Below are 25,834 nucleotides of genomic sequence, written 5' to 3'. Positions count from 1 at the left end.
AATATTTATTAGATAATTAAATCATTTCTCGAACGTCACTAATTGTATAAGTGGAGATTAAGTTATTTAGATTTAGAAAATCAATAAGATCTTCATTATAATAGAAAATTATACGTATATATATATAGTTTTAATAAGTCAGAAAAATTTTTTCTATAACTCTCTTCCGTTAAAAAAAAAAATCTGTTTCTGTAGAAATAAGAATTTGATAAAAATCTAAATGCAATCTATGAAAGGCAAAGAACAAAGAGATATTAAAAATTTTTAATAACTAAACGCATATCGAAAAATATATGAACACTTTAAAGTTTTAAATTTGCAAAAGTACAAAAATCATTGTTTTTAAAATCTTTTCTCGGGAAATTAAGCGAGTCTTGAAATCATAATTTTGAATTTTACGATATTAATCTTGAAGATTCCCATGCTTCTCGAATTTCTATTATTTTTCTCGATCTCTTATACCTGCGACAAATCGTTATCACAACGGTTTGTATGTCGGCACAATTATACGCGTCATCGTCTCATCCGGCAATTATTATTTCACTCCCTAGTGATTTTATGCGATATTCCGCAATATTATTTCTAACTATTTCTAGATGCGAAAGTGAAGTTACACTCGAACGGAAAAGAAGGAGAGAAAGAAGCACAAGAGGATGAGAGAAGAGATCGTCTAAGAAAAACAATAAAAATATTATCGAATTCTTCAGCTAATCGGAAAAAATCGTGTCCTGCATTTCGTCAAATCCGAATCGATTTTGTTGTCATCACTTGTCAAGAAGCGCCGTCGACAATTTCGTCTCATAAATTATTGACGAAAAAAACAAAAATATCGGATTTCAATTGAGCTCTCAATAGAGGCTTCAATCGCGACGATTAGATTCGATCGATCCATTTCGATGCCGCTGATGTTGGCTTCTCTAAGTGTATACAAGTTGTCTCAAGAAGCCCCTCTGTATAATGATAGTAAAGCGATATTCTCGACTAAATCCTCAAGCAATTTATCCTTTGTCAAGACTGAAATTGAGATCTAAATATTATTCAATTACTTAAAAATGACTTCTTGTGATGCGAGCTTCCGAAAATTATCTGCATAATAGAAGTGTTCCTTATTTAATAAAGAGCGAATTAGAGATCAACAGAAAGAAAACTGTTTTATTACGAGTTTAATTTTGAAAGTTAAAAAAAAAAAAAATGACAATGATAAAAAAAATGATCTGGGAAAAATATTTCATATACATCCAAATTTTCTTAAAAAATCCCAAAATTTGATGAAAAAACAATTGCCTTCTCCCTCTCTCTCTCTCTCTTCTTTTCTTGTTATCATTATATATATTTTTTATGTATTTATTTTGAAATTAAAAATATTATAACTTTGTTTGTTGTAAATCTATCTCGAGATAAATCAATAAAATAGAAATCTATGCGATCGTATTTTGTGCTATTTATATACAATACATATATTTGGTTTCAGGAGCATTTGCAATTGCACTGTTATGTGTCTGGTCCATCAATTGATAAACTGTGAGTTAAAAAAAAGCCACTACAAAAATTCGAACAATTAAAAGTAAAATAGTTTGATGTACCAAATTGTGCACTATTACTTTTAAAGTGACACACACACATATATATCACATTTCAAAACATTTAATAAAGCAAAAAAGAATACTATTGCAGCTTTACAAGCCAATTTTAAAAAACACACTAACTGTAAACACACACATACACATAACTACGCAAACAAGAAACTAAATAAATCAAAAATAGACAAAATCTATCCTACATTTCATTTAATTCATAAAAATTACAATGAATAAAAAAAAGAGATTGAAAGCAAGAAAACACAATGTAGATAAGCAATATAATGTCAGTGAGTACAACTTTCCACATTTATGCAAAATGTATTTTACATCATTTGCACCGTTTCCATTATAGCGCATAAGAAATCATTTTCGAGTGTCTGCAACACGAAAATCTAAACTTGCTTGAAATTTCACCGGTTTCAATCTCCGCTGAAAATTCATCCCAAGGCAATTTTATTTCATTGCTGCAGAATAATCTGACGTCTGTCGCTTTAAATATATTCCCTTTAGTGAATAGTAGGTATAAGCTATACTATAAACAAAAACAGTTATTTCTATTATTCCGTATAACAAAAAATATTTAACATAAATTATAGAGTTATGTATGTAACTTATTAGGATAAAATAAATACATATTAACATATATATTATGATTGTTAAAAATATAATTATTAACTATTAAAGAAGCACTTATGATATACATGTTTTTTTTCCATAATTCATTTTTTTATTAAAAAGATGAGAAGAATTAAAAAATTTGACTTCTAATAAATGTTATGCTACTCGTATTTTCAAAATACAGCAGAGCTCACGTACAAATAAAAATAGAAGTTTGCATGTTTTCAGTATCTGTTTTCCTCTTTTTCGGTCCATCTATACATCTTCCATTTTCGATGCGAATGAATTGAACTTCTATCTTTCTATCTTTCACGACAATCGAGAGAGCGCGTGCGATTTTTTCCACACACAGCCGCCGTTTCGTTTTCCGGACAGAGGGAAAAAAAAAATCGCACGAAACTGCAGCACATTTACACCACCTACGAGTCGCGAAATTTTTTTTCTTTTTGTTTCTTTTTTTTTTTGCCGTGCAAAACTTTTTAATTGCGAGGCTCATTCCGATGGCCGAGGTGAGAGGAGGCCATCCAATTTGTGCGAATGGGTTTCTCTCGAACGCTTTTCCTTCCTCGCCCTGCCCTTGCGTCGATCCCTTTGCCGCGATTCTTTTGTGACGTAAAAATTGAATCCACATAGCTACGGTACATTCACGAACGTGAACATGTCATGCTCGTACATGTCGTGCACAAGCGACAGAATTCGGAGGAAAAATCAACTCCCTCTCGTGTATTTTTTTTTTCTTTCTTTCTTCAGCTGTTCTTTCTTTTCTCTCTTACGCATTTTAATTTTTTAATATTTTTTCTCTTTTATAGATTAGATGCAATTGCCATTGAGAATTTTTGCAAGTTTAAATACGAAATTACGATTAATCTATTAGATATAAAATAAATATAATTTTCAAATATGCAAATATTATTCAAAATCCATATCTCTATTCAACCATTTCTTTTATTTTAAATGCCACTTCTTTATAGAATTAAAAATAATTTTTTAATAATCTATATGGATATAAATATGAACAAAAAAAATATAATACAAATATTCTTATAGTATTACATAAATATATCTTGAGAATACATAGCTTGCAAGGTTTTGAATGTTTCTCTCTCTCTCTCTCTCTCTCTCTCTCTCTCTCTCTCTCTCTCTCGTTATTATGACTTTCTACATTTCTCGGCCTATAATGTATCTCTTACTATAAAATTCACGAAGACTAAACACGATCTCTTCAATTAACCAGATAAAGATACACGCATCCGGTGAATTCGTGGTTTTCGTTTCACCGGAATCTTGTGGTTGTTTATCCGAATGAGAGATAAAGGAAGAGGAACAGGAAGAGGAGGAGGCTCGGGAAGCTCCGAGCAGAACAGAAGAAAAGGGGGGACCATAAGAACAAAAACACGAAAACGTTGTCCCACGACAGCTCGTCGTCTCTAGCTAGACCAAACAAACAATCTTTATCTCCTTTATGGTCGCCCGCTTATCTCCGTCCAGCGACTGATTCCCAGCCGCGACAGGTCGCGCAACTTTTTCTCGCCTTCCTACGTAAAGAAATCCTTTGTGTTCCGGCATACGTTCTCACGATGGAGGAAAAGTTGAGGGACGAAGGAGAAAGAGAAAGAGAGAGAGAGAGAGAGAGAGAGAGAGAGAGAGAGAGAGCGAGATGAAACATAGAAAATTTGAATAAATTTCGCACCACGTCGTGAATATCATTTCGCTAGGCTTCGTGGAGCGTTTCGCATCTTTAAGCGAAGGAGGAGGAAGTGAAAACAGTTCCCTAAGTACCGTTCCGATAAAGTTTCAAGAAAGCCGTGCCGGTGCATCTCAGGTGATGATAATCAGGGCAAGCTTCGTTATAACTGCTTCGTTTAAAAACCTTTGATCGTTTTTTTTTCACGAAAAAAGAGAGAAAAAGTCTTATATCGTTTAGCCGATATCGAAGATAAATGATCGCGCCGATATGGAAGATGAATCGTTTCTATAAATAATTGTCCCGAATTTGTTAAAATAAATCGGAAAAAGAATTGAGATAAATGTATGTTAACCCTCCGTTAGTCGCAATATTTTTCATCCAAAGTAGGATGAATGAAAAAATGTTAGTAATATGATTTAAAATAGATGGAGTGACAAAAATTGTTTTTATTTTTAAACAATTTTTATTTCAATCTGTGTTCACATATTTATATATCAGTTTTTTTAATGTTTGCACATTAGCTTGTATTCATTAGAATATTGCGACTAACAGAGAATTAGATCGAATAATCGTGCGAAATTTTTCACAATATTCTCTTATTGCCCCACCCCTCTCAAAATATTGCAACAATTCCAATCAATTTTTTTGAAGATTCTTATTTATCTATTGTTTGATTTAAAAATGTTTTGCGTTTCCTGTGCAATCAATGTGAATACCATGTTTATGTGCGAATGCTAAATTTATATAAATCGACACGCGTCGTGAGATAGTCGTGAGACTTTCTAGTAAACAGAGATCGAGCGTTCGCGACATACAAATGACGATAAATTGTTCAATTCACTAATATTCTTTCCTTACGAGAAGGGACAAAGGTAATTTGAAAAAAAACTCTAAAGGCTTCAAATGCGGAAAAATGCGATATATGATCTCGAAATTCTCTCTGCTCAACAGAAACTTTCGCTGACAAAATAAAAAAAATTAATGAAACACCTTTATTATTCATAAATTATATCAAACAAAGAGAGAGAGAGAGAGAGAGAGAGAGAGAGAGAGAGAGAACATGACATTTTCTAAATAAATATATTACATAATAAGTACTTTTTTAAAATAAAAAATAAAGATGCTTTGCTATTAAATTTTAATCTACTTCAATAATTCTATATAATTTTGAAAAAAAATTGCTAAATATACAGCAATCTCATTATCTCATTATCATTTGACATAGATATTATGTCGGGAACTTGAATAAATCACAGAAATCAGAATTTAATTCGCCATATTTGACCTAAAATTGTACGTCTAATAAATACTAATGCGAATGAAAAAGGCGTGATAAATAATCGCAACATATTGTACGAAAGATTTTGACTGCATGTGTGATTAATTTAATTTTTGTACTCATTAACAACTAATATATATATATATATATTTAGAATGCAAACGTATCAAATGTATCATTTATTTTAATCTTATTTCTGTCAGTACAGTGAAATCAACTCTCGATATTGTTGAATAGCAAGAGTGTCCCCATCCAATTTAATGTCGAGTCCATTTCGCTCCTTTTCGAGCCATGACTTCGCAATACAGTTATATAGAAAGAAACGTCCCTCCTGATCGTTTATTGAGACAAGCATGAATCGTGAAAGTCACTCGAAGTTGCATGTATCCGTGCAAAATCAATTCGCTTGAATTTTCGCAATAGAAGAATACACAAAGCACAATTCAGGTTTCTCTTCATATCGAGTTGCCCGACCAATTTAAAATTAATCGAGACATCAATCTTTATTTTATAAAAAATTTAGAGATTTTAAAGAAAAAGAATTTCAATAAATTGCATGCACATTTCAGTAGCGTTAATCAAATATTTATTAAAATGATTCAACTTCAAATTCAAAGAATGTATTTATTATAGTATATATTACGCGCGAGAACGTTCCGCATATATACGGTATGTCGGGGAAAGCAAACGGCGAAATCGAAGACTACTCATCGGCGCTCTCTATAAGTTTCGGTTAACCGCTGACGAACGATCGACAGTAATCGATCGCGAGGAAATAGCCTCGGTGGTTGCGGACAGAGATGACGGCGGTGAACGCGAAAGGACCGCATGATGTTCGTCGCGTTTCTGTCTGTGAAGCGCGGAAAAAAGTCGTGGAATGTGATTGCCGTTCGCAATAAAATCCTTTCGCAATAAGACGACCAGTTTGCCATGCTAATAAATTATGGTATCCGTCGCGCGCAAGTCATGCATGCGAGTCCGAAGAAATACTTCGCCTGACTTCACACTCTCATTAGAAAATTTAATTGCGTTAGGCGGGATCACGGAAAGTCGTAAAGGCGAATAAGAATTCGAGCCACTTTCCCGGAAAATAATAATGACTTTGAGAATTGATAACCGAGTCAGCTCGGATTCCTGAAGAATATACTTAACCCGTGAGTGTTCCGTATTTTCTCTATATAATTGTTGTTAAATATACAATATAAATACTTCATAATCGCTATACGGATTATAATGTGTACATATTTTAATTGCAATTTGATGGAAATTATGCAATTAAGTAAACAAAGAAATATTCTGATGCACATATACATATGTTTCCGAAATAATGCAAATAATGATTTAAATGCAGTATTACTCGCAAAATTTAATAAATTACTGCACGATGAGTAAACATAATGACGTTTCCAAATAATAACATTTCTTGTATTAAGGTAACATACGTAAGAAAATTCTCGCTATCGAGTAATATATGTCTTTTAAATCGTGATATAAATCTCTATTGGAAAACTCATTTATTCGTATCTAAACTTTATGGCGCGTAATATAATATGTGCTTTACTTTGATTTTTCAGTTCAATCTACGGACGGATGCTGCGGAGAAAGATTGTTCTTGCGCACGAGTCGGGCATTCGCACGCACGAATGACGCGAACGCGCGTGAAAGGAACATATGGCGTTTTATACGAGACCAGTCCTCCTGCATCTTGTCTTCTTTTAAAGCATTTCGACGCCACCTGTTACGGTAAATGCGAGGGGAGGAGGACCCCCGCGAGCCTATTCGCGAGAGACGCGGTCGATCGAATCGCATTGTAATGATCAAAGAGGACGATTCACGTCCTTCTTGCAACGTGGTCTTCCCACCTGACGGCCATTCAGCCACTCGACAACAGAAAGTACCACCGTGCGCCACGCCATATGATTATAATAATTCCAGCCAGCGATAGCATTGATACCCCCTTGGTGACGCTGAGCTATCAAGTACCGTAGGTACCGTACATGGTACCTTCCGCGAGCTATTGTTGGCCGGCAACAGCCTCATTATGAGATATCAATTCATTTAAACGAGTTATTAATTCACCGCGTACATCGTAAGTAAGGAACGAACGAAATAACAAGATATTTTAACGAGGCAGTGAATAAAGTAGATATTTATGGCTGTAAACGTCTCTAGGTGTAAGATAAATCAATTCGCTTCGTTTTATTATATCTAAGATTTTGCACGAGAAAAGCTGCAATTTATATATGCTTTATATGTTATCCCTTAATAAATTAAAAGAAAGTATTTAAAGCTCTATTTTTTAAACCCTATTCACGAGATAAGTAATTTTCGTTATCCAGTATATAATATAATATATTTCTAATCGTATGTATGTAATCATGATAAATTTCTCTGGAAAAACTTACCGTGAAGTTTCCAGTTCGTTAAGAATTGCAGATATTGATTGAAAAAATGTATTTCTTATACGAAGGCAAGGCAACGGTTGAATGAAATTGTTGAAAATGACTCACCGTTGATATGCATTTGTGGCTCGGCGAGATGAACTCCAGACCCCGCTGTCCTTCGCCGCTGAAGCACTTCTGTATGTTGCTCATGAACTTGCGGCGGATGGCTTTGAGGGAGTAAACACATAAAGCCGAGTGCGGACGCGGCACATCGCTGTTGGGCCCGTCGCTCTCGGCAAACACAGCGAATAGTACGTCGTCCTGGGCGGTGATGCCCAGATCACCGGCCAGCACCGAGCCGGCTTTGCCAACGTAGGCGGCCTGTACCAGGTTGTAGATACGTTCGTCGCTGGTACAATTAATCGGTATTTCCGTGTACGAGTAATAGTGCTCGTCGTCTTGGCACACGCGCACCAGCTTCGACAGATAGATCGGCGTCTCCGTATTCTTCATCTGCGTGGTGAGGAAGTAACTAAAACCGCCGCTGCTGAAGCCGTAGATGTAGTTGATCGGATAACGTTCGCGGGACAAAGAATTGACGTACATCCGCGTGCCGGTCGTGACCGCCGCTTCGGCGATGTTCAGCATCTTGTCCTTGTCGAGGGAGCGCGAGCTCACTGCTGGCACTTCCGAACGATATGGCGAATTACCGGTAAAGGTGACGCCGACGTACATGACTTGAGAAACGGGTGGATTCGGCGGACCGGGTGCGATAAACGCGACCGTCGAGGCGGTGGCATTGTTCGCTACCACCGCCTCCTTAACCTCCTGCACCACATCCGATATGTTGTGCAAATTGCGCACCGTGCACATGCCTTGAAAGAGGCTGCCGCAGGAGATGAGCCGCGTGGTAGTGTAATCGATCACCAGGGCCTTGTTCACGTTGTCGACCGGCCGTTTTTGCGCCTCGCGGGGACAGTCCAGCATCGAGCACGCCGTGGAATCGCCCTTCGGTCCGGTGACCTCTTTGACAACCAGCACTAGATCCGGCGACAGCTGATAGAGTCGATTAACCGCGCCCACATACACCCGGCCAGTATTCTTGTCAACCACCAGATGGTTCATGCGTTCCACCTCCGAATCGTGGAACTTTTGCACTATATCGGCCGGCAGCGAGCGCGCTGTCGGCAATCGCGATGATAACGACAATGTCAGGATTAGGATCAAGATCAGCGGCAGCGGCGGACGACAGCTTCGTCGGCGCGACCGCGATATCACTGGCCGCACCGCCCTCATCGTCCCCGTCGTCGCTGCCGGGAAGACTGACAACATATCTATTCTACTTCCACACTATGGACTCCGTCGCGACTTCTTCTTCCTCCTCTTCCTCCTCCTCCTCCTCCGCTCTGCCCGGCGATCCTGGCGGAGGCGGCCTCCTTCTTGAGCCTCGCCCAGGCCTGCAATAAAACAATACAAATCGGCGATTATTATACGTGAAACCTACTTGAAAAATTCAACGAAGAAACAAACATAACAATTTTTAATTTTATTAAACTATATAATTATATCCATTTACAACACAAATGAGATTATGTATGTAATGCAAACATAGGAAAAAATAAGTTATAAAAAAAAAAAATATATGATGACAAAGTTTTTTCTTCTCAATTATAATAAGATTTATTAAATTGAGGACACAAAAAAAAAGTAATTTTTCATTTTCTTTTTTCATTTATGGTGATGATATTTAATTTCGTAAATTAATTTTAGAAATATTATATATGTATGAAGCAGCATTCACCATACATAAGTGTAACTATTATCTCTTCCGACTCAAGGTGAGAGCACCTCTCGCACGCGATGTAATCTACTTTCGATCAGAGGGAAAGGTGCAATTAATGCAACGGAACAATTATTGCCAGCAGATGCCTACGATAGCAATCAAGTGTAATAATAAAGAAGATAACAACACGCGACGCGCATTGAAAAACGCACTAAGTACCGTACTTTTAAAAATTTAAAAGAGATAAAAAATAAATAATGACATATATAAATAATTACATATCTCGATTCAGTAACAAACGTGCATCATCAAAAGGAAAAGACATTTAAATGACGTCTCGTTAATGGAACGTAAACATTTTTATGCGATCAAAAGTGCTCCTCAACGATCGTTCGGCAGTTCACGTACTTGCAAGATTCGACGAACGAGACTACGTACCAGGACGAAAGTAATGAGGCGGCAGCAAAGGGGGAGGGAGGGGGAAATGTGCGATTTATCGAGCGAGGAAAACCAGGTGCCTTTGAAACGTGCCCCCCGACGCATCTCTCGGCCCCCTCTTAAGAAAATGAAACGGCCGACTTCGTGCAGCCGGCGAGTGAGCGCGTTGGGAAAAGCGAAGGGAAAAGAAGGTGGAGTGAAGGGCGAATGAAGGAAGAGAAAAGAGGCGGCAATCATCTATTTCTCTCTCTCTCTCTCTTTCTCTCTCTCCCTCATCTCTTATCGCAACGCGAAGGGTAACGGCTGATCGAGAACAAAACTTTTCTTATTTCCCGAAGACCCATTTCTCCTCCTTCCCCTCCCCTATACTTCCTGAATTACACTCCACCGATTTTATTCGATGTCAATCTCGGTTTATAGCGTTTCGGGTACCAAGGTAGATTAGAAACATCTGCGTGCGAAAATCTCTCATACTTTGCGCAATCTCTATAGAAATAATTCAGAACAGTAGCAGAAAATTTCAACACGCACACACACACACACACACACACGCATACGCACATATACACACACACATATATATATACTTTTATGAAAATAAGATTAAATATATATATGAAATTATAATAAAATTATATAGAAAAGAATTTTCAATTACATTCAAAAAATTACTAATAAAAAACTAATATACAAAAAAATAATATAATAAATTAATATAAAAATGAATGACTCAAGAAAGCAATATTACGTTTTGCACATTCCATTAGAAAAAGCCTGGAAAAAAACAATGAATGTTATCGATTTGTTTATTGCGGCGTAGTTTCGAAGTATGTCTCATAGACTATAGCAACTTCGTCATTCATTAAATGACGAATCGGAGAGGCCAGTATCGCACAACAGTATATATATATATATATATATATATATATATATATTTATTCCATAAAAAAAAGATGACTATGTTCGCGTGATTGTATGAGCCATTCGCGGTGAATAAGCAGTATAAATAATGTGCGATTGCAGGTAACAACTTACAAAGAAAGTAGATCAGGTGACACGTGCACCGATAAGTATTGAATCAACCGCGAGTATATAGTTTCATGCAAAGAAAAATTTCCCTGATGCAAGAATTCGCCGAGATAAAATTGTTTAAGAGGTCTAATCACTCTGACCGCTCATGGACTCAAAATGGACTTATTTTTAAAAATCTATAAATTCGAAAGTATAAAAAAAAATTTATTTATTTTTGGCCACATAGTAGATTAGGGTTTTAAGAATGTCTCTTATAAGTTTTAACAAAAAATATTTTAAAATGGCAGCGCTTCAACTGTTGTCGTGGAGGTCCACGCGCGTAGCTGGCGATAAGTTTATTTCAGTTATAATAAATCTGAAAAAAAAAAAAAAAAAAAATTTTTGCTTATTTTTAAATAGTGTGGCTACAATATACCGTACAAATTTTTTTTTATTAGCGGGGAAATAACAGTGAGCCAAAGAAAAAAAAATCGTATTTTTCATAGAAATTTGACAAGAAAGGAATAAATAAAAAAATAATTAATCAACTCATCGCAAAAATTGTACGCTACATTGTAGCCACACAATTCACAAAAATATGCAAAATTTTTTTTTTTTTTAGGTTTATAACTGAAATAAACTAACCGCCAGCTACGCGCGGACCTTCACGACAACAGTTGCAGCGCCGCCATTTTGAAATAATTTTTGTTAAAATTTATAAGAGACATTCTTAAAACCCTAATCTACTATGTGGCCAAAAATAAATAAATTTTGTCTTATACTTTCGAATTTACAAATTTTTAAAAATAAGCCTATTTGTCGAGCAGTCAGGGTGGACAGACCTCTTAAGAAACAGCATCGCGCAAAAGTGAATGTCTTTAATGTCTTAATATATTTTAAAATAACGAATACGATGTATACTCTTGTTGCATCTCCGGCTTAGAAGTGGATGGACGCGCACGCCAACTATCGTACACGCTAAACTCCGGTAATACTCCGTATCTGATGAACAGAACGCGTGCCTTTCTTCGTGAATTCCCATTGTGTTAAGGAGGAGCGACACGCACCTTGATGTCGGTTAAAACGGTAATTAACGAGTGTCTTAATTGCTCTCGGCAGTTTGTACCGCGATCTCACCGAAGCGATACACGACGGAGACATCTCTCGTTTCCGACGAACTATGTTAGTCGAGAAAGTCAAACATGCGTGAAACTACGAGCTAATTAGCGTGCTGACTCGAGGCGATGTGAAATTCAAGGCTATAACGATATTTCAAATATATATACATACATACACATACACACACACACATACATACATACGCATCGCACGCATGCATCGCACGCACGCATCGCACGCACGCATGCACGCACGCATGCACGCACGCATGCACGCACGCATGCACGCACGCACGCACGCATGCACGCACGCACGCATCGCATGCATCGCACGCATGCACGCACGCACGCATCGCACGCACGCATGCACGCACGCACGCACGCACGCACGCATCGCACGCACGCACGCATCGCACGCATCGCACGCACGCATCGCACGCACGCACGCACGCACGCACGCACGCATCGCACGCACGCACGCATCGCACGCACGCACGCACGCATCGCACGCACGCACGCACGCACGCACGCACGCACGCACACACGCACATACATATACACATATATACACATACACATATATATATACCTCAAGGCACCAATATTGTCATCCGGTATCAACAATCTTGTTTTGCAACATCGATATGACAAGTACTAAATAGAGAACTATATATAATGAGTACAAGTTGTGAAAAAAAAATTTAGCACAACGAAAACATTAAAAAATTATAAACCATAATTAGTAACATATATATACATATATGTGAAATATAATTTATAATATATATTAAAATTATCATGCTTTAGGCATGTTATTAATAACAAAAAAAAATAAATAAATAAATAAATATAAATGCAAAAATAAATTACGAAAATTAAATGATGTTAATTGATGAAAATATTTACGACACATTACAAATGTATTTTAACAAACAAATTTTAAAATTATGTTAATAATAAAAAGATTTAATAATTCCGGAACACCATATATGAAATTGCATTTCGCAAAATTTCGATATAGTGAATTTTTCATCTATTCGCAATTTCTCTCTGGAAAGATTTATTACCGAAAAAGTTTGACTATTCAGTATATAATAGTTCGACACCAAGTATGGCGCGCAACAATACAGTTCGTCACGTACTATACATGCGTTCGACTTTATTGTAAACGTGTCCTTGCATACGGCGCCTGCATAAAGAATGCAGATCGAAGGTAAAACCGTTCATACTGCCAAGAGCAATAGGGACAAACTGCCTTTCTAAGAAAAAAAAAAAAAAAAAAGAAAAAAGAAAAAAAACTTACGTAACGAATGCGATTGCGCTACAAACGTGCCTTGGAAAAAAAGTGCAAATATTAAAAGCATAGAAAAGAATACATTTACAGAGAAGGAAAGTTAATGGAGCCGGAGGAAAATCGAAACATAGGAACGGTGCGCATCGCTCTCCTTCTGCAATCCTTTAAATCTTCCACTCCCTCGCCTCGAAGGTCCTTCTAATTCCTCGTTAAATAAATGGTTGACATGGAAAACGTGCCGCGGAAACTCCTCATGTAATTCAAAAAGATACACGACGCAAGAATAAACTTAGCCTTCTCCAATGTTTAATTAATCCTCGAAAAAATCCTAATGAAGAAGAAAAGGCAAAAAAAAAAAAATGCTCTTGTATACTTAAATAATTACATCGATGACAAATCCGTTATTAATTTGATCAATTTCAATTACTTATTATTGAAAAAACTTAAGTAACTTCTCTTTATTATTATTATTTTTTATTGTTGGATTTTTCTCCGCGCTTTCTTCTTTTCTTTTTATTTATCTTATTAACCAATTATTTTTATTATTACTTCATTTCTTTATTTTTCTTATGAGATTTTGTAAAAAGAATTTGCTTTGTTATTATCTATAAGTTATTTTATATTAACTGTTATTATTTCTATTGCTTTCGTTTTCACATTTAACATAACTTTATTGAAACATTCAGCAGCTTTTCATTAATACAATTCCTAAGAAATTTGTTTCAGAATCTAAATATAGATTTTCCATCTTTCTATCTGTTAACACATTCTCCTAAGATTGATTGTTAGTTAATCTACATTCTAATTCGCCTCGAGTAAACTGTTTTCGATAACAGCAATTTACTGCTACTACCAAAGTAACAAACTAAAAGCCTTTAAACATAGCGGAATAGCTATTATAGTCTACGGGGAAATTTTCCGAGGAGAGAACGGCCGTTAGCAAAAACTTACTATAACCAACCGGGATGGGAAAACTTGAATTAATTTGCCACTGCTAAAGCACAGGAAGTATGGGAAAGAGAGAGAGAGAGAGAGAGAGAGAGAAACTTGAAGCGGCGGAAAATTTGCGCGGTCTACCGAGTCCGAAGCCCCTAATGGATCCTTAACGAGTTGAACAATCGTTAAAGGGTTTAAACAATCGTCCGGTCGTTGACTTTTTAAAAACGGCCGATTCCTACGGTATATCGAGTTGCCAGCAGCGACAGAAACGTGAACTTTACTCTCTCTCTCTCTCTCTCTCTCTCTCTCCGGCAAACTTAAACCAAAACTAAATGCCCGCAAAATATGTACCGTGAGAAGAAAAGTGAGCTCTACGAAAACATCCTGGCTCGTTATCTCCGCCTTGTCTCCAGAAGATTTACAAAGTCGCCATTATCTCAGTCGATTTTCCGGCGCTTGTGCCGAAAATGCAATTCTACTAAATGCTCTTTCAAGAAAGCGAGAACGAGAAAACGTTTCAAGAGAACATGTACAAAAAATGTTTAACATTCTACTGGAGTTATATGATTAAAAAATTATAATTTTACATTTCTAAATTATATAAGATATTTTAAAATTTATCTATTTTTCCAATTTTACTTATTTAAAATATGTAAATATTTTATAAATATTTGTCACAGAGAAAGTAATATTTAAAATAATGCTTGTCTTTCTCAAATGATTGAAAGCAATAGAAAAACATTTCATGTTGTTATTATGATAAAAAATATCATCATTTTATTTTATTTACACATATTATATTTTTTTTCAAATTTAAAGAGAAGGGATAATTTTGCAGAGTTAAGATACTTATCAACTAATATCTAAACACGGTATGTTGCAACACGGCTGCTTTTTTGCTTTTGTTGTTATTTCACAATGACAATGAATTAGAAAAAGAGAAAATATATATGCAAAAAGTATATATGCAAATATAATTCGACATGGTACATTGTTACTGTGTATTTTACAATATATTTGGTGTTGTAAAAATTTTTCCCTTTTTTTCCACATAGAATAAAACAATTAATTTTAAAGCAATTAATATTTTTCATTTTAAAAAAATAATATGTAATAAAATATAATGTAATAAAATATATGTAATAAAATATAAAATACTAATATATACTATATATACTAATATACTAATATATATTAATTTACTAATATATAATTAATATATCTTTCAATTATATATTTAAAAAAAAATATCGCTAAGAAATTTTTATATTATAAATAATAATTTAAAGAAACTACTGTTACTTTAAAAAATTAATTAAATAAATAAATATAAAGTTCTAAAAACAACCTCTTGATTCTAATTCATCGTTTGAGTTTATCAACTCTTATAAATATGCGCAAGCATAAATTCTGCGGAGCTATTTGTACGGACACATGTTGTAAACGTAAGATTATTCGTTCCGTCAGCTAACGAGGTACAATCCATAAAGTAACGAGGTGATATATCGCTCGGCTCGTGGAAATGATCACGTATCAGGTGATCACTTACAGGGAAAATCAGGTCGGACGTAAAAAAAAAAAGGCGTAGGAGAACGATCATGGGTCCATCGAAGCTAATGAGAAGTAAGAGGCTACCCGGTAGTGTATCAGCGATAGTACCTCCTGATTTTGATTAGCCTTGTCTAATAACTTCTGTTACACGGTGGAATTAAGTAGCATTACGTTACTGCATCAAATGTAGGATTAACTGAAAGATATTCTCTGATTTTATTTTTCATCGTAGCAATAATTAATCTCCTCAAATAGGATCACGTGATTATGTGCATTAACCACGTATTTCCCAGAAATAAAAATCTCTGTCTCACGCAATTATTTGAAATGATAAAATGTTCGAAGTTTTAATCGGCAGAAAATTAAATTTTTAACTATGTGAGTAATTTGACGCAAATGGCACATTCGATGTAATTAAAACATTTAAATGTATAATAATTCTGAAATTTGTTAATATAATTGTAATTAATATTAATAATATTATACATGTTATATCATTATATACTAATAATATCATACATATCATATATACTACATTATTAATGTCATAATATAATAATACATAATATCATGTACATATAATATTATGCTTAAAAAAATAAAAGAAACAATATTCAAAAGTCAATATAAATTTGATATACAGTAATGTAAAAATGTATCAACTTAAGAAATTTCAGTTATTTTAAAAGAGATTCTGCTCGAGCTAAAAAAGAATCATATAAAACAATTTTGGGAGAGAAAAATATTTGATTCGGCTAACAATCCATTGTTCGCAGATGTCTCTTATACGAGAGACGGTCAAAGTTCACAGTAAAAACCGATGAGATATCAGATGAGTAAAATGAATTTTTCCATTGATACTGTCTACTGCTCGATAGTGAATGGAACAATGCCGGCAAACAGCAGGCACGCGACATTCACGGAAGATTGGCAAGTTGCCAGTATCAACTGCTTAATCCTTAAATGCACAATGTGTCACGTTGTGACACCGTTCGTTCAAGAAATAATATTGTGTTCCTGACAATTTTCATAAAATTGATACTTCGGTTATATTAACATCTCGCTATTGTATTTAAAAATTATTATCGTTATATATAAATAAAATAGTTTCGAGATTTGACAACTAATTGTAGAAGATATAAATACAAGATAACATAGAATTCTCTCTTTATTTTGTACGACTTTTTTTATCTTATGAAACTCTCATTTTTCATCACTATTAATATTAATAAAATATTATAATTTAACACACATATTACTAAAATATTATAATTTAACACACATAAATTACACACTTAATAATAATAAAACACACTTAATAATAATAATTATAAAATGATGATACATGTGAAGTATACTTTTTTTACAGCTATGTTTATAAATTATTTCATGTTAAATTTTTTATATGCGATTGTATTTGAATTTTGGGTTCAAATAAATAACAAAGTTTGAAACTTTTTCTGTAAGTGTAGTTTTTTTAATTTTTTTATCTTCAAACTCGACTGCTAACTGTTTAAAACTGGCAAACACTTTACAGAGAGAACATGAATTTCACCGAGTACTAGTTTCACGTTTTGCTGCTTAAAAAGTTCCATCCTTTAATAAAATGCAAAATATATACTACTGACGTACTGTATTTTACGATTTGCAAAGAAACTATATTCTCGATAATTTGAAAACTCTATCTCGCATATAAATTTTCTTGTTTTTATTCCTGCTATTAATCTTTTTTCAAAGTCCGTTATTACGTCAGCTTTTATTTTTTAATTTTATTAATTTTATTAATTTTAATTTTTAATTTTTCAATTTTATTTCAAAATATCATAAAAATTTAAATATTTGGGAATTAACCAGATAAAACTTTATTTAGCAAACAAGTAGAGACAAAGAAATACGAGTAAACGAAATTGTGTTAGATAGCCAATAAGAAATAGAAGAGTCATCCCTATGGTGCCATTCAGACCAATTTTTATAGGTCCCAATTCGAAGACCAAGTAAGAGAGAAGAAGAAAAGTATAGGAAGAGATGCATCAACAATACGAAAAGAAAGAGAGAGATACAAAGATATAAAGAGAAGACTGTGAGAATTTGCGGGCTCAGAGAGAGAGAAAGAAAGAGAGAAAGAGGGGCGGGGGAAAGGGGAGAGATGGAATAGACAGGCTCGTAATGCTCGGCAAAGGCCATTTACTGGTGACAGAGACAAATAGAACCAGGTAAGTTCTAGGAGGAGGGTCCAATGTGAGAAAGGGAGACTCTGCGTGTGTCTAGTTAGACGAAGCAGGAGAGGAAGGGCGAAGAAGCTCGCGAGAATGCACTACGAGAATGAATTCCGTCACGATGTGCTCTTTACGACTCGATCTGCGGGTGTCTTTCGTGCTCTTTTAATAATTTCGTGACAAACGTTCTATAGCTCGAGTAAACGAGTTCTCATAGAAGAAACAAATTCTCCGTAATAAAACAAAGTTATGTATATGTATATAAAGTATCATATATGCCTTTTAATAGATATACTTGTAAATGCTTTGTTATTACGAGTAATTCAAAATTATTACTATATTAAAGTGAAAAATTCTTATTTAAATCCGAAAAAGATTGATCGAACGCATTTAAAAGCGGAGATAGCTCCCTGATTTGCAACTCGAAAGGACCAAGGTACAATGCGTATGTGTGCACTTGCATACATGTGGATTAATATCGGGTGCGATTGATAACGGGGTGGGTTTATAAACTTCGATTACGATGGACGCGCGTGCGAGCGATCGCTCGTTGCGTATTATACGATCGCCCATATAAACCGCCTATCATAGGTCGAAGTAGATAACGATGCTCGCTTACTGTCGAAAGTCGCCTATAATCGTTATCCACTGAGCCAGCGTATGCGTGCTGAAAATAATAAGAGTGATCCAAAATAAATCGTGCAATTCTAATTATTAGAGATATGATTCGACTATAATATTATTAAGAAAGATAATATTATAATATGGACGCAAATTATGTATTTATTCTTTTTCTTTTTCAATATATTTTTTTAAATATTTATTCATAAAATAAATATTGAAAAATTATAAATTCTTTTTTTTCTCTTCAAGAGAGTTTTACTAAAAATATGTTTTTTTTTATACATTTTTATAAAATAAATTTTAGAACTGATAACGATTCTTCGTGAGAAAACAACACAAAGCTTGTCGAAAATTTAATTAAGAGGAAAACAATTTGGAAACATCCTACATATTTAGCATAAAAACCAATAAGATTTAATGGAAATTCGTTCGTGCGTTTCGGGCTCTAAATGTAATCGATGTCCATCTGTTCTCGGTCCTTGTCGAAATGTCCTGTACAGTGTGTCCCCAGCGAATTCGGAGCCACCTTGCACACGCCCCGAACGTAATTGCAGTTCATAATCCGTAGGGCTAACGAGCGCAGTTCCGAGGCGAGCGCGCACACAATATTAATATTCGGTCGACATCAAAATGTTATTTACAGCCGCGCATCATCAATAGTGATCCACGCGCCGTTGTAAACGAATGGCTACCAAATTGCAGAATTTGTAATCCCGTTGGAAATTGCATTAGTAGAAATGCACTAGCATAAAGCAAAAGATCAAGTTTGCTCTTCGAGTACGAAAAGGGTGACACTTCATAAAATGAGTAAATGTTATAGCGTCTGTTCGCTCGGATATATTTTCTAGTTGCTTAATTTTTAAATAAAAAAAAAAGAAAATTTTATTTGAAAAAAGAAAGATGCGTGATGATATTAAATAAATGGTAAATATGAGAAATCTTAAAAAAATCTTCTTTTGCAAAGAAAGACGCGCGATAGTATCTTGCGCGATAAGAAAAAATAATTTATAATTTAGACGATATTTATCATGTTAAATAAACTGTTAATAAATTTAAAATATATAAATGAAATCTTAACCAATAATTACGATTTAACATAGATTCTTTGTTTAAATAATTGATATAAAATACGAGTCAGCTGTGAGTGCTTGCCAGCTGTTCTTATGTCATGAGAAAAGTAGAGACTTGGTTTAGAAATGCAAAAACCAGAGCGAGATCGGATTCGAGAATTACAATTTGCAATTTACAAAACTTATGCTTCGCAGAAAAGCGAAAGGCGCATAGATGAATGTTAGAAAGGGCATACGGCGTCACGAGAAAGTATAGCGGTGCGACTTATCGGAGAAGGGAGAGGAGATATACAGGCGGTTGCAAGAGGGTCGGGGATGAAAAGGAAGAGGGATGTTGCTTGTACAGGGCTGCCGGTAAGCTGGATGCCTGTTAAGTTTCCCGAGTATTATAGCGTGCACCGAAGCCCCCTGAGGGACGCTGGGGCTTCGGGGTTGGTTGTCCGGGAGGATCGACCCAGGGGTGTACTCATCGTCGTTCTGGCCTAAACCGACCTAGGAAATGGGCAGGGAGAGATGGGAGGGGTAAATGGAGACTTCTCTCCCCCCCCCTCTTCTCCTCGTCGCTCCATAGTGTTAACTTGTAATAAAATGCAGTAGATCGCCAAAAGCGCACGAGAGAGTCATAAATACGATGCTGATAAAAAGCACGTGGCATCGAGATAATTAATTTAATTTTTCTTTTTCAAAAAAAATTTAAGTAACTTTTTAAAAATCTATAAATCACAAAGCTACAATTTTCTTGAAAAAAAAAAAAAAAAACTCGTATCATTTAATTCGCAATGTCATATATTTTAAAAAAGAAAAAATATATATACTTACGTCAGATTTCTATTTTAGCGTAACTTATGAAATAGCGATTTCACATATTCGAAATATTTGGCTCACATATACACATATTTATTTGATCGATTTAAAAATAGTGATATGACATATATATAATATAAGATATGCTGTATTTAGCTCGATTCTCTATACTGCTTTACTACATACATTAGAAAAATTGATATTTGTATTTACGAACATCGCATTAGACAGAAAAAGTTATCCGATAAGACATACATCATTGTCCCAAAAGTTCAAGAAAATCGCTTATTTGATAGAAAAATGACTGACACTTCCCAGAAATGGAAGTGAGAGAAAAGTATGACAGAAAGAAATTTCTATCATGTTCTATTATACTATCCAAACTCTCGTGACAAATCGACGTTAAACCAAGGACAAAATTAAGCAGTTAAAGATAATAACTACATCAGCCATAACGATTGTGATATCAAAGTAAATAGGTCAACGATTCTTTGTGGTTTGACGTCCATGGAAGTGACGAATTTAACTTCATAAAGCAATAAAATATATCAGGCACTTAGATATTAATCTACCGTATTGTATAGAATAATTAAATATTTATCGCATCTTTTTCTGAATTTCGAAACATTTTAACTATCCTATTTTTAATAAATCCATATTTCTAATCGCGTACATATTTCTCTCTTCTGTCTCTCCCTTAAATTAAATTACTTTTTTATTCTTATCCTTATTTTTACTATTTTCTATTCATCTAATTTATCATTTCATCGTTTATTATCACGCAAGGTAACAGATGAAAAAACGAAGAAAAGTGTTTGCATGACATTCGTCATAATGCAACAGTCAGGTGGTGATACGTCAAAACATGATGAATCGGCGTAGCCGAAATAATGCAACGAGATGCGCGAGCATGTCGGATGACCATATGGACGCATATTTGCGAGCTGTCACGCCAAGAAAAGAGCTCGACAAAACCGCTACGAGGTACTTTTGTTACACAGAATATCCCGCAACATTGTGATCAGCTTCGTAATCTGATTTTTATGAGTGAAAAATCTTATATAAAATATAGCTCGCTGAATTCTCAAATTACAAAAATGAAATCATTTGTATCTTAGAATATAACAAAATAACTATGTTTATGAAAAAAAAAATAATATGTAGACATATATAATCAATATAAAAGAATTTCTTATATAAAATCAGAATCCCTTTTTTATGATTAAATAATCAAAAAAGAATGTTTTTTCTTCAAAATTATCTTCAGAATTATTTTTTCGCAATTAAATTCATAATCAAACTAAAGTTCATATAAAATATTTTATTCGCAATATAGAATTAAATTAAATTTTGAAAAGAAAAATACAATAATGTTACGTGTTCAAAATAAAAAAAATCTGCAAAGAAATTATATAATTATTCAGACTTAGATCCATGTTTAAATATGACATTTTGAACTCAAGGTTATTTCAAGAATCAGATCCCGAGGTCATAAAGTCGGGGAAGATACGTCCATGTGTTATATAACATCGAGATATCGCTATCAGACACACCTGTCACCCAACGTAGGGTTTTCGACGACTTTCCGTTTCACCGCGAGAATTCGTACAGCATTTTCCCATCGTACGTAATAGTAGCAGTGTGTTACCATTGTATAGCGACAAATCATTCCTGTTTTTCGATGTGTCATCAGGTAGAGCTTCCATTTCAAATGTATCATCCCATAAATTACTTTTAGATATCAAAACGAGTCAAAATGATAAATCATATCTGCTTCTTTATGTCAATTGCAAAATCCACTTTTCTCTATTATCCTCTTTTGAAATTTATCTTCAAATCTACTTGTAAATTTAAACTCGACGTGTATATACATATATATATATATATATATATATAAGATGTATAATTTCATAAATGATATAATTCATAAAAATAAATTTAAAAAATGTTTCTATCGTTTCCTATTTTTGTTAAATAGATTGAACAATTTGTTCTCTCCGAAAGAAAATAATCTCGTTTCTACAGAGAAGTAATAAAGACTTTAGAAACGATTATAATATAATGATACTCATCGTCTGCAAGTGTTATATCGAAGCACGAATGTCATCGATTACATCGATAGTATAACACAATAAATGCACAGCTGTATATTACAGGCCGCGTGATAAACGTGCATTGGAACGGTTTGATTGCAATCTGCAGCGAATAAATTTTTAGAGTGAAAATCACACCATTAGACATTGACTTCTGCAATTAATCATTTTAATAATTGCCATGATTATCGTGCAACTTCCGTCATGCAATTAATGATGATAAAAAAGTTATGTTTCTGTGAAAGAAGCAACACGTTATGAGGAAATATCGCTCAAATCTTTGCACGATACTTATCATAAATCGGCATTACGAGTTATATATATGTACGTAGAAAGCTCCGAAAGTTAATGACACAATATGTCATGGATTTCAAATCGATTTCTCTTTGAAGGAAAAAAAAAGCATTATAATATGTATTATATTTTTTACTTTTAATATTTAACATTAGATTTTTATATATATGTATATAATTAAATCTCAAGTCAATTTATTTTGAAAAAATGAAATTTATTTGTGCAATTAAACAGTAAGATTTTACCTAATTGTTCTGCAAAAATTAGCATAAAAGGTTTCATTTTTATTATTCCAAAAACTATTTGATGCTACAAGAGGCATTTCATGGAAAAATATATTTATGTTGGGTGAAAAAAAAATCTATGACTCTCAGCTTGAGAGCTTTGAAGTTTCTGGGATACTTTATATACTTTATATTTTAACCGTAAACCACGTAAAGACGGGAGGGGGGGGTGGTAGGGGAGGAGACGTTGCTGCAAACATCGAACGTGCTTTTGCGAGAATCCCACGTTTAATACACTTTAGACGACTTTTAAATCATCTGGCGAAGCCTGTCGCATAAAGCTCTCGAGCCTTGCCCCCAAGCTTGCGGGGCAACTTAAGGCTTTTCCAACCCGTCTCTAATCCAGTTTTGATTATAAATCACTTAAAGCCGCCGTCCCGAGACGGCAAAACGAAGTTTTCGAAGGCTGCGTCGCGTCGCGTTCACGTTTACCCGACTTGCCCGGTCGCGACGTAATTGAAGGATTTATCTAGAAAAGCGCTGCGCGTAGAGAAAAAGAGAGAGAGAATGAGAGAGAGAGAGAGAAATAAAGAGAGAAAGAGAATGAGAGAGAAAGAGAGAAATAGAGAGAGAGAGAGAGAGAAAGAAATAGAGAGAGAGAGAGAGAGAAATAGAGAGAGAGAGAGAGAGAGAGAGAGAGAGAGAGAGAGAGAGAGAGAGAGAGAGAGAGAGAAAGGCAGATGTAGACGGGCATGAGAAAGGCAATTTTTTTTTTTATCCTGTCCGAGAAGATTCCGAGGTTTTATCTACCTCTACTATTATATCAACTCTGTCGATCAATTCCTCCGTCACGTGATAAATGTGCTGTTCATTGCGAAGACGACGTAAATCAAACTACGAAACGTAATTTTATGCGAGATGCGGTTACAAATTGAAACGGCGGCGTGTCCGATTTTAAATGGGATTATCTCACGTTGATTTACGTTTCTTTTCAGAATGAACTCTGCAACACGAAGCACCGCCAAATTGCTACGTCTCTCTATAACATCGTCTTGTGCGTGCTTTTATATTTAGAGCTACGCGTCACATGTTGCAATAAAACGCACGCAAATTCATTGTCCGTGAAGAAAAAAAAAAAGACGAAACGAGATTTCTGGGCTGCTATGATTTACGACATGCTGAATGCTATTAATATGATGGCACGAATATATTTACTCGCAATTTAATTTTGTACATGTAAAAAGTATATGCAAAAACAATAGAAAATGTATAAAAAATAGAGATATTGGCAAATTTAAAAATATACTTTATAATACACTATTTAGGACATCTCTTTTTAAAGAAAATATTTAAAAATATCTCATTATAAGCGCAAAATTTTAATATATCTCGTGTAAATTTCTTGCCAACTTTTTAGTCTAATAAATATATTAATACTTTATAAAGCAGAAAAAGAAATATTATTGATTATATGCTTTCTTTTTATTAATAAATGACTTTTTATTAAAATAGTCTATAACAAAAGTGTTGTTAAATAGAAATTAAAACTAAAAGCGGCATTAATCCGCAGGGAGCGGGCGACAAACCTATTTCATAAACAAAGAAAAAGGGAAATATCCTGAGAAAGGCTATGCAAAACTTTGTTAAATTAATTTTCAGGAAGGGTTAACGAGGCGGCCGGCCTGTCGATGCAATTAAACCCATCGAGATGCACTTTATTGATTTTATTTCCGTCGTGTCTTTCGCACAGATGCTACCCGAGCGTATTTGCATTAACTAGCAACTATAATAGTGCATGTTTTGTTCGGCCATTTGGTCACAAATGAATCCGTTTGTCATACGATTCTATTTTTACAATAACAAATATAATTTACTTCTGATAATGTGTAAATTAATAATGCAAATTGATGCAAAACAATAGTATTTTTTCATAATTTTATTTTTGCAATATTTTTAATAATTCTTATTATCACTGATTTTACTTATGTTTCTTTTGCCTATATGTATAATAAAATATATTTTTGTAATTTCTATTAATGATTTTTTCAATCAGAACTTGGAATTTAAATAAAATTTTATTTATTATCTATACTTTTTTTTTCGAAATCTGTAAATTTTTCGATCAGAACTTGTCTTGGAATTAAAATAAAATTTTATATATTTATTATATAATATATTTATTATCTATACTTTTTTTTCGAAATCTTTGTAAAAGTGACATATTATCTGTCAATTGGAGAGTCTCGTTACATTCAAAATTATTATTATATTTCTAACATTCTGCACTTCCAACCTACATAACGTACAATGTATCCAGCGTATTATGTAACATTGAGCATTCCAAAAATGGTACCGTGAGATCAAATGGGTTAATATCGACTGAATCATAGTAAATCGCCTTGCCGAGCGGCGAGTTAAAGCCAATTTGTACTTATCTAAAATGATACATCGCGCAAGGCTCTTCTTCCTAAACATGTCGCAGCAATATCAAATCGCAACAGGCGCGCATTACGTCAGGTTAGCAGGTGATTCATAGCGGATAACATCGCGCCGAGATAATTGCGATCGTTATGCGCAAACAAAGACGAGCGAGAAGCCGCTGTGCGCGTATATAACGAGACGTCGTACTATCGACTTCTCGAATCTACCGCACGAGCACTGAAGCAGAGTCCACACTTTTCAGCGAGAATGACGTTCGCTGAAACATCATATCCGCCGGCACAAAGCTTGTCAAAAGTAGCATCGAGTCGATATCAAAAATTAAAGTCAATTAAAATTACGAAACTTATCGATTAAAATTTTAATTGTATTTCAACAGCCTTCTCTC

The 25,834-nt window shown here is 34.4% G+C and overlaps 1 protein-coding gene across 1 annotated transcript in view; it reads right to left on the bottom strand.

Moving 5' to 3' along the window:
* The window catches only part of LOC126856600 (plexin-A4), a 215,783-nt gene that overhangs the window by 169,562 nt on the left and 20,387 nt on the right, over nt 1-25,834 (bottom strand). Inside the window, exon 2 of the mRNA XM_050605251.1 lies at nt 7,675-9,005. Within this exon, the coding sequence (XP_050461208.1) occupies nt 7,675-8,880 (1,206 nt within the window). The 5' untranslated portion in view covers nt 8,881-9,005. The remainder of the gene's footprint in view (nt 1-7,674; nt 9,006-25,834) is intronic.

The sequence above is a fragment of the Cataglyphis hispanica genome, chromosome 2, assembly GCF_021464435.1.
Source record: "Cataglyphis hispanica isolate Lineage 1 chromosome 2, ULB_Chis1_1.0, whole genome shotgun sequence".
NCBI classification, from domain to species: domain Eukaryota; kingdom Metazoa; phylum Arthropoda; class Insecta; order Hymenoptera; family Formicidae; genus Cataglyphis; species Cataglyphis hispanica.
This window is presented reverse-complemented; position numbering and strand designations above follow the sequence as displayed.